Genomic DNA, 11380 nt, shown 5'->3' on the forward strand with positions numbered 1-11380 from the left:
GTAACCCCTAGCAGTTTGGTGTGATGATCTGGGGAGATAGTGGTATCGTTGTTAGATCTGACAGAGAATGAAAGTGTGGTAGATCTACTAGTGGGGTGAAGAGTAGAAGTTTAGTTATATTAGGGTTCAGTGGTAGGTGTTGGTTGGTAAGCCATGTATTTTGGGTTAAGATTTGCAGTTTGGATGGGGAGGTGGCTGAACAGATGAGAGTGGAATCATCTGCATATTGAATACAGGTAGCTTTAGGGATAGCAGTGTGAAGGTTGTTGATAAAAATAGAGAAGAGTAGTGGGCCTAGTATGGAGCCTTGAGGGACACCAAGTGTGAAAGGTAGCTGGCTGTTGTCAAAAGACTGGGAAATGCCCACTATCCTAGGATGTAATGGAAGGAATTTGACAGGTCTCCCCTTTGGAGACCTGTGTATGTGACTCCTCTAGCTTTTGCGCATGCATCATAGAAGATGGATAAATGTTCTCCAGTCTCTTAAAATTGTTGTGTTCTGCCAGCCTGCTTCCCAGGTTTCAGTATGTTAGGGTGAACTCTTCCTGGGCTGTTTTTTCCTTTTCTGTTTTTGTAATTCCTCAGTTTAGTAAGCAGGTCCCTTGTACTATAGCAGTAGTTATGTAACTATTTCACTGCAGAACACATAAGAACACTTCTTTTGGTTAGCTGGTGTAGCACTGTTAATTTAACGTTTGATAAATGTAATACTTATTTAGCAGTTGCAAATCACTGGGTCATTATTTATAGTAATTGCCCTGTAGCCATAACAATATGCATTCTTATATTTGTTAGAAACCATTTACTATGGAAAATTAATGGATGGTAATAAGATTGAAGGTAGAAATGTTTATCAGAAGTGTAGAAACATAATTTCTGATTTTGATTGCTGCAGATGTTATCCATCCATCCATCCATCCATTCACAAGTTTCTTTTTTACATTTTTGCACATGAGTTTGGGGTGGCACTTCACCAGTGACAATCATCTCTAGAGCTATGATGTACACCACTAAGTGGCTATCCCTACCATGGTAGTTGTACTGCACCATGCATTGACACGCACATTCATACCTTTGGCCAATTTAGAGTGCCCAATCCACCAACTGCTTCTCTTTGGAATGTAGTAGAAAACAGAATCACCTGGAGGAAACCCATGCAAACACAGAGAAGACATGCAGACTTCACACAGAAGGCACCCTAGCCGAGAATTGAAACGGGGAATTTCTTGCTGTGAAGTGACAACACTACTTACAGTGCCAAAGTGATGCTAAAAACACAGGAGAAACATAGCTGCATTTCAGAGTTTTTGTTAATGTCATTGGGGGACCTAGTATGATGGGGCCTCAGTTATACATGAGGGTAGTGCTTTCTGTGGAAACAGGGGGTAGTGAATGTGGAGTATAACAAATTATTTTGCTGTTTTTACAAAACTGTAGTGTAACTAGATTTTCAATAATTTGTATTTTTGTCTAAATGAAGAAAGTCCATGTTTGATTTCCTTTATAGTACATAAAGTTTCCATTTTAAACTCAAGTTTCTTTTCTTACTTTTGAAGGATAAAAGCTCTCCATGCATTGCTTTTGGAAAAGGATGCAGTCATCAAAGTCATGCAACAGCGTACTAAGAAGGAGCAGGGGAAAGTGGAGACAGCAGCTCTACGTCCTGCTAAGTCTGTCCCATCACTGTTTGCAGCACCAGGGTTACAGTGCTGGCAGGCCCCCTTCAGCAGTTCCAGTTCGCAGTTAACCAGTGAGAGACTAGCTGATAAGGCACCTCGAGGAAGTGTAGGTAAGGAAATTGATTAAAGTAATCTATTCCACTGAATTTAGCTAAAGTAGAATCTTTTTTTTTTGTACTTTAAATAACTTCAAATGATATTAAATTCCACATCTTCAAGATGGAGCTTTTGTTTAAGTTATGCACTTGCATCTTCCTGTTTTGCTTGTGTATTGATGCATGTGCTATGCACAGAAATCTCTCTGACAACTCTCATTTCTATGATTTATTTTGCTGACCCAGACACTTGTTTTGTTGCTCAGAGTGCTGTTCACTGATCACAGGTCTCATTTTTCAGACATGATCTAACTCATAGCAAAAATAATTGCACAAGGCATAAAAGCATGCCAGTGAACTATTAACTGAAGTATGTGAATTCATCATACATAATTAGCATATATTTTATATGCCTTTTTAGGTAGCAATTCAGCTCATTACTCACAAGGGAGTGTGTAGCAAAGCTAAGGTTATTTACCAAGCTGCATGCCGCTGTATTTCTCCTGTTGCTCTTGGCAGTGCTAAGGCTTGCCCTTCATTTAGGAGAGGAACCTTATATATGACACATCAGGGTTGTAGTCACATATTAGGCCTTCTAACACTCTGTCCAGGATGTGTGTAGTGCCTTTCTGCAATGCAGCGTTTGTGAGATCTGGCCAATCAGTCCCCCCGTTCTAACCCAACATCCAGTGACTGAAATGTTAAAAATTTCACTGAGCTTGGAACATCACAAGAGATTATTTGCCCCACTGACAGGGAGAGCCTCAATCAGAAGTTAAATTTTCATAGCCATTTGTTCCCTAGAGGGTGTGTCATTACTAAGAAATTTGCTGCCTCACCAAAAGTTATTGTTTTAATAACTAAAGAAGGTCCTATTGACTGCGTGTGAAAAATCTATAAAACATTAACCTCCCCTCCCATTTTGACCTAACAGGTACCCTTATGACAAGAAGTGTCACAGAGGAGCAGCGTGGAACTGGTGTCCCTGTTGCTTCACATTCAAAGCACAGAAGTAAAGATGGAAGCACACAGACTGATGGAACAACAGCAGATGATGAGCTCATGGATGCAAATCTCTCATGGGACAAAACTGGATCTGAAAACAAAGATGAGACCATGGCACAATTACTTAGTCCAGGTAAGTGATCTTGCTTGATGACATATTTTTAAAACTGAAGAGACGCATCTTAGTACATTTCACACTGAGCACAGTTTCTTCAAAGTAGAGGTCTTTCATTTGTGTGTGTATGTGTGTGTGTGTGTGTGTCTTATTTATTTTTGGGGATGGGATTATGTCACATAAAAAGAAATTTCTAGTAAGTGGGTAAGTGAATTGTTGTAGTAGGGATCAAGTTTATTTATTTATTGATTGTTGTCAACCAGGGTAGTGGACTGATTCCAATGTACCTATTTCATACACAGCCCGAGTTTACAAAACATGCTTATTTTGGTATGGTGACTTTCTTATGCTTTAGAGGCATCAAAAGCTGTAGTGCAGGTAGACTATGGCTTATCCACTTGACACAGTAGTCTGACTAATGGACACACAACTGTGACTAACACAGAACACATCATACAGTATGGTATTATAGTCATCCTACTTTATCCAGGTTTGCTTTATTTGAAAATGATGCATTTAATTAACTATGCCAAGTTCCTTAGATACCACAGCGTGGAAGGCCATGGAATGGCATAAGTCACTCCAAGGACTGGTGTCTGTATCATTGTTTGTCTAATCATAGGGATGGCTTTTATCAAATAAATCACTGTTATTTTTTTTCCTTGTTTGCCTTCAATGAATTTTATGAGTGGGGGATCATAGTATCCCTTGACTCTTGTTCTTTGATTTTATTCTGTTATTTCACTTCCATGACTTCTTGTTCTGTGCCATCACTTGATTGTATTTATATTACTTTTATGGTTTGTCATTGCATTATTTCCATAGCAAGACATTCCCTTGCCTTACCTAATTCTTTATTACACCATTCAGTACCTTTGCTTCCTAGACTTCTCATTTCCTTACATTGCTTGTAAGACTTGATGTTCATAGGTTCATGGGGTGGTACTAGGCTATCAGCCCTAGGGCCTATACAAGCCTAGCCATAACAATTCCCTAGATATTTCTTCCCACAATATTTACTTCCCTGGACCCCTGTCTAGCAGGGTGACTGATGTGATCCCCGGGGTGAATTTCCTATCTCCCATCGAACCGTTAAGGTTCCTTTTGAAGAGGGCCAAGGAGGCGCTCTGCTTGACATGTATGGGCAGTCTATTCCAGAGTATAGGGAGTCTCTGGGTCAGGAACCTATCCCTCCAGCATGTTTTGTTCATTGTGATGACAAGGTTTAGATCCCTGGAGTGTGTGGTTCTGAGGGATTGGGATTTCTTTAAGTGGAGCATGTCCAACAGCTCAGGGTTTCACATGGCCTTGTATGTTAAGCAGAGATCGCCTCTGAGTAGACAGTATGCCACAGAGTATAGTTGGAGTTTTTATTAGACGGTCAGCATAGTGCATCTGCTTTAGGCCTGTGATTCCTTTAGTGAGGTATTTCTGCGGCCTTTCCAGCTGTTGCAGATGTCTTGTGAGGTACATACCAAATGGGGCATTGTACTCTATAATGGTTCTAATGAGGGATGAGTACAGTGGGACAATGACCTCCTTTTTTCTGGATGAAAAGCCCTTAGTGATGAGGTGTGCCACATAGAAGGATTTCCTGACTGTTGTGGCAATGTGGTTATCGAAGGTGAGACCAGTGTCCACCAGTGTCCCCAAGTCACTCATCACACTTTTGGTGTTTAGAGTAATGCCACCTATGTGGGAATTCATGGGTACGCTTTTCCCAAATGGGATAACTGTACATTTCTTGGCATTAAGCTTGAGCCCATGGCTCTGGCACAAGACATCTGTTTCTGTAAGGCCCTTTTGTAGAATATCCACATCATTTGGGGATTCAATAATGGCTCCCAGTTTGCAGTCATTTAGTCCCTTAGTGTTGGCCTGCTCTTCAGAGAAGTAGATGCCAAACAAGAGTATTCCAAGGACTGAACCCTGAGATACTCCACTTGTCACTTGTCTGGAGCTGGATTTGCAGTCGGCTACTTTTACCGTCTGGGTTCTGTTAGTAAGCCAGTTGGCAACCCATCAAGTGACGTAGGGATTTATGCCCGGCTTAGTAAGTTTATCTATGATTCCAGAGTGGGGGATGGTGTCAAAGGCCTTGGCGAGGTCCAGATAGTACGTATGGACCACCTTACCCTCATCCACAGCTCTGGAGACTGATTTGAATTAGTTATTCAGGTTCAGGAGACAAGATCGGCCCTTCACAAACCCAAACTAGGCAGGGTCCAGTGTCTGAAAGTCACTAATGTCTTTGTTTATAAGTTCCATGCCCTTGCAGACCAGGCTCATCAGACTGATGGGATGGTAGTTCCTGGGATCCAAGGTGGATCTCCCCATTGTGGAGTGGGATAACTGTAGCTGTGCTCCACTCAGTGGGCACAAAGCCTGAGTTGAGGCTATGATTAAACATGACACTTAGATCAGGTGCCAGTTAATTTTGTAGTTCATGTAGTACACAGTCCGGGATGTCATCTGGTCCCATGGATGCTGTATTCTTAGCTTTGGAGAGTGCGGTTTCTACCTGTGTGGCCATGATTACTGGAATTTGGCAATCTTTTTGTATTGAGATGGGCCCTTTAGGGGGTGAGAGGGGGGTGAAGTTGGCACTAAATTGATCTGCCAGGATATTGGGAATATCCTTGGGATCAGTATATTTAATGCCATTCTGTTGCAGCTCAGAGCAGGTCTGAGCATTGCCATTTAGATCTGTGACATAACTATAGAATGCCTTGTGGTTATCTTTGGAATCTTTGGCAATTTTGTTTTTGTAACTAGCTTTGGAGGATTTTATGAGGGATCTCAGCTTTTTACTGAGGCTGGTAAGGGAGTTTTTTGCATCCTGGAATCTTCCTCTTTTCTGCAACAGTTTCTTCCTTCTGTTGTATAGTTTGTTTATGGCAGGGGACCACCAGATTGGCTGCCTTTTTTTGGAGGAGAGCGTTTTGGTTCTATTTGGGATGGCATGATTCATGCACAAGTGAATGTGGTCGTACAGTGCCTTAGTGTAGGATTCAGCAGTCGAACTTTCAGCTCCTGTTTGCATGGGTGTCATGAAGTTTGTCACTTCTGACTTGAGTAGCATGAAATTGGCTTTGGAGTTTTTTATGGAGGTTTCCTTACTGGGGGTTGGGGGTGGCATGTGGATGTCAAGGGTAATTAGCTTATGGTCAGACCTGACCAATGAGAGGGTGACCACTGGTGTGCAGCATCTATCTCCCATGTTGGTATTGATCAGGTCTAGGATATTGGAGCCCCTGGTGGGACAATGGATTAGTTAATCCAGGGCGTTGGAAATTATGAATTCAAAAAATCGTTGGGAAAAAGGTGTTGGTACCCGAGTAGTTTTCCCAGTTAATGGCAGGGTAGTTGAAATCACCCAGTATTAGTTTGTTCTGCTGCAGAACTTCCATGCTTCCTCATTCAATTGCATTACCTCCATTCTCTTACTCATCTTCAATTACCTGTCATTCTGTTATCTTTCTGCCACTACCTGTCATTCTGTTATCTTTCTGCCACTACCTGTCATTCTGTTATGCTTCTGCCATTGTTTGTCTCATTCTGTTGCATTACTTTTGTGGCTTGTAGCTCTCATGCATTACTTCCATGGCTTGCCATTTCTTAGGACCATAGGAGGTTACTAGGCTAATGGCCCCAGGGCCCTTATAAGCCTAGCCAAGTTAAACCCATGTTCCCAAGGGTGTCTGGTACAAACAGTTACTAAAATCAGCACCTGTTGCCCCTGTCCAACAGCGACACAGGTGGAACCCCAGGGTGAATTTCTGTTTACCCATCCAGTCGTCCAAATTATGCGTATATATTTATTTATTTATTTTAGTTCTGTTCCTTGCCATTCCCCTGCTTTACTGCAATGTTTCCCTTGCTCTGTTAAACTAGCTTGTCAATTTGCCACGCACTTTGTTATGTCTGTGGTTTATTTAAGCGGTAGCCCATGACAGGAGTGTAGATTACGGTGGGATTTGCTATTAATTGCTATGGTTTGCTGTAGGTGTGAAAAAGCCTGACAAGAACAGATATAAAATACTAAATTTCACATGTCGAGATCATTAGGCAAAGTGTTCTGAAAAGATGGGACTTTTTTTACATTATTATATAGTGCAACATGAGTCTTGTTGTAAATCAAATTTGTTCTCCCTGTCAGATCACACTTTTGTTCATGTTGAACCTGCGTTCTTTGTAATAAACAATTATAAAGCATTAATTCCATTGTGCTGTCCAGTGTCATAGCTGAAAACAGGACATTTCCTTACCTTGTAAAATAAGTAATGCGAACACAGAAGAATGATTTTAAGATTAGTTAACAAAAATATATATATTTTTTGTCTTTTCTTCTAGAATTTTTACAGTGGCCTTCACTTTCTTGTTCAAAAACATTGGACTCATCCTCAAAAGAAATGGTAGAAATTCTCATCTGAATGAATCCAGGACTGTTTCTGTGGGCAGGATCTGGAAGTTGTAAACACCTCTTTTACTGAGTGATGTCATTCCAAACTCCGCTGGATCCGGAGCCATTTTTGTAGGCACTTGGAAATGAATTGCTCCTCTTCCAAGACATAACTTGCCAAGTTTCAATGCTGCTGCTGAAGAGCACAGAAATGTTTACAGAGGTAGCCTGCCAAGTCATTACCAGTTTGAAACTGGGAACGTTTGTTTGGCTTTCTTCTGTCATTTTGGACTTTTAAGACTCTGCACTGGGTGATATTTAATTACGGTAGGGGACAAAGCTTCATGCAGATTCAGCACACATGAAGACTTGCCAGACTGAGTCTGATAAACTTGCTTCCTTTTACTATGAGTCTGAAGCAGAATGTTCACAAACTGAAGTTCAGCTTAGCAGTGTGTCTTCTGCATGGACCTGTGTAGGAAAAAGTGTTCTCAGTATTTATTGTTTGCCCTGTTGCAGTGCTGTGAAGCTGTACAAAAACATTTTTGCTTCTCTAATGAATTGACAATGTTCAGTTCATTCAGTCTACTTTGGAGCACTTGCAGTGGTGCTTTTGTACATGGAATGTTACATAAACTGTAATTGTTTTATTTATATATTTTTATTGTTCTGTGATGTGAAAGATTTTATCATTTTTTTCAGTCTTTGTTTGTAAAATGTTTGTCTTGAGTTCTCATGCTGTCTGGATTGTCATCTCTTCCAATTTGCCCATTTCTCTTATGTTTTGTTTGTCACGTGTTATGCTATAAGGTGAGTTGTAGCATGAAGGCACCGATTACTGGTTAATTGTTTACTGATGGGTTGATGTAAAGAGTTTCTCCTGAGGTTCAGGTCTCCTGAGGTTCAGGTCACCCCTGTGGCTTTATCATCAAATGTCAGTGTCACTTAAATTATGCATCTACAGGAGAACATTGGAAATAACTCTTGAAATGGTGGGGAAAAACAATGAATATATAAAAGGAAAGTGACGCATTAGGTTGTAGTCAAATACATCCATATTACTGCAGGATTTCGGAGATATTTTGAGATTTTTAACTATTTAATTGAGTGTGATCCATTTTATCAACAGAGTGCCATATACGTTAAAAAAGGCACAGTGTGCAGTATTTTTCAGCTAGTATCTACATATTCAGAGGTGCCATGGAATTTAAGGTTGTGCAGATGGAAATCGAGGGAGATTCATTTGTAGATGTGATTTCCTATGCCTAGTCTCACCCCTTGTCAGAATTAGCAGGTTTGTATACAACCAGACAGTAATGTAAAACGCAATGTGTTAACCAATATCTGTTGTAGCATTTCCTTATGATATACCATCTTATGTCTGCCATAGAAGGGTTGATCTCAGGCTGAACATTGGCCTTGAAGTTCCATTATATGTCTTACATATGATAAAATGAAATCATGTGTCACAACCTCACTTGGTACTTGCATCGTACATATTTTTATGTCACTGCGTATATGTTGTTGCAGTTATGTGTCTATGTTCTTGTTAGCCTGGACATCAGAATAGCTCTGTGCTATCTGAATAATGCTAGTTTGCTTGACATCATTATGTGGCTGGTTCATTTAGATGTGCAGCTTTGGAGAACAGCTGATGTGAGGCGGGGAGGGGGGAAGTGTTACGACACCATTCTGTTAACAGGATGGCTGCAGTAATGTCTTACTGAGTAGTGACCATTATAGCAGTGCTTCTGTGCAGCACTCCTAACTGCGGATTGTGTAAGAGTCAGTTATACAGTGCACAGTACAACACTCAGAATACCACTGTTACAGAACTGAGATCAGTGAAGTTAAGTAGTTGTAGGTAGATCTTCATGGGAAATGGCTAGTGTTCGTGCCTTTCAGACTGCACGCTTTAATATGGAAATGGCATTTTGATTTTTCCTGGAGTGTTCCCCTAACAATTTTTTGTTCTGCACCCTTATTTTGAAATAACATGCCACAATGTGAGATGAATAATAACCTTTCACCAATTTAAAGAGCACAAAGATGTGTTGTAAATAAGCTAACTTGTATGTGTATAAATTTAGTGTATACACAGAAGTGTATTGGTGATGACATCACATAAACGTTTTCCAGTATTATCTTACATCGGGACTGGGTGTGAGTAGGAAGTATCAATAGCAGTTTAGGTTGGATGGTGATGAGGTTGTGTAGAGTTACGATGCCTCCATTTCAAGCCAACTTTTCCATTGTAATATTCTCAACTACCCAGTTAGAATTCTCTTATTATATAAGGTGATTGCCCAGGACAGCGATTTGGATTATGTATAGCACATGTTAACTTGGTGAACATCATACCAGATACATATAGCATTAGTTTGTTCCTTAAACAAAATGGCATGGTGGGTTATATGTTACTGGGGGATTTACTTATGGCACATATCATCACAGGTATCACTGAGTAGCTAGCCCACAGAAAGAGTGAAATCCCTCAGTTGTTCGTACCCTGTAGCACCTTAGTACTATCAGACATTGGGCCAATGTGTAAGTTATATTTTAATTGTTTTGTTTGCTTTTTCTTCGATTACCATTCCTAATATTTGTGGATTATAACTGAATTTACTGTGGTCATGTGATATGCTTTGACCACTAAGGTTGGAGGAATTTCCAGACTCAGCACATAAATCAATAATGCTTTGATAGTGACAATCATCTGCCTATTACTGTGCAACATTAATTTATAGTTTGTCATCAAGCATGTTTTGTAAAGTCAAATTTTGAATCTTAATGATCTTACTAGTGATTAGAGTAAAAATTAATATTAACTGTGGAAAGAAAGTAGAAAGTGTCTTCAGATGTAATTACATCAGATTATATTCAGGTGGCTGTTTAGCTTGGATAAGGGGTTTAGTAGAAGTTGATGTGTGTCCACCCCCCCTTCCCAATTTTCTGCCACCAAGCCTTAATCTCTGGGATTTAAAACTGGCTTTGGAAATCAACTAGTTCCTTATTTTGTCTTTCTGCACAGTATAAGGATTCTGATTTTAATAATTCATTTGGGATCTACAAAACCACAAGGTTCAGTACAATAGATCAACATTATTTACTCCTTCCTTATGTTTTTTTATTTCTGGTGACTTTGTAGTATAAAACCTCAGAAGGTATTATTCACGCCAATTCCATAGTAAAGCATTATTAACAATGAGTGAATAGAGATTCAAACATCATGAATAAAGTAAATTACTCAGGTCATCTTCCCTAAATTCTATAATGTTTTGCCATATCCCAGGAGTACAAATGGAAAGAAAAAGTTATTCACTGGGAACACATTCAGTGCTTATGTGTGTCCAGCTTATTCTCATTGTCGCAGGTTTCTAAGGCTTTTTTCTATGCATTTCTTGTATGAATATTTTGTAATATTGTGCATTTGCTGGACAATGCCTTTTCACTTAAGAATGCGTTCCATTCTTCCCGCTTCTGTTTACAGATGAAACAAAAGTATTGTGAACAAAAGGCTAAAAAAAAAAGAAAGAAAAGCATAATATATTTTGTATAAATATTTTGTATTCTTTTGTTGTATTTTTTAAAACATATTTAGTGCCGTGAACCTGAATGCCAAAGAACCAGAGTTCCAATATTAATAATAATATTATTTTTATTTATATATTTAAATGTAAACAAGGCTGTTTGCATTGTGACACAGTATGCCAATATATTGCTGCAGCAATATGCGTGGTATGTCAAAATTATAAAAAATAGTGCTGTGAACTTTTCTTCCACTGTTCTGTTTTGTTGTATTTTGAAATGTCGGTATACATTTCATTAATAAAATGAAAAATCCATTAATATATGTTAGCTTCTTGTGTAAAGAGTCATCATTATTTCAAGACTGGCACTTAAATACTGTATTAGGCTGAAAAGAATAAATTGCATGTGAGGAATAATATTTTTTCCAGGTAATTTGCAAGCTATGTAACCTGTGGTTAAGTGTTTTTAATTAAATCAGAAATCTGCAATGGAAATACTGTGACCAGTAATATATCATTGATAAACAATGAAGTGATCACCTTGCTGCAAGACA

At 39.3% G+C, this 11380-nt stretch overlaps 1 protein-coding gene across 1 annotated transcript in view; it reads left to right on the forward strand.

The window, feature by feature from the left end:
* The window catches only part of AMOTL2 (angiomotin like 2), a 35312-nt gene extending 24158 nt beyond the window's left edge, over positions 1 to 11154 (forward strand). The window contains exons 8-10 of the mRNA XM_044070453.1: positions 1557 to 1789; positions 2709 to 2912; positions 7248 to 11154. Of these exons, the coding sequence (XP_043926388.1) occupies positions 1557 to 1789; positions 2709 to 2912; positions 7248 to 7327 (517 nt within the window). The 3' untranslated portion in view covers positions 7328 to 11154. The remainder of the gene's footprint in view (positions 1 to 1556; positions 1790 to 2708; positions 2913 to 7247) is intronic.
* Positions 11155 to 11380: the final 226 nt, after the last annotated feature.

Source organism: Protopterus annectens, chromosome 4.part1, assembly GCF_019279795.1.
Source record: "Protopterus annectens isolate FY-2018-M chromosome 4.part1, PAN1.0, whole genome shotgun sequence".
NCBI lineage: Eukaryota > Metazoa > Chordata > Ceratodontiformes > Protopteridae > Protopterus > Protopterus annectens.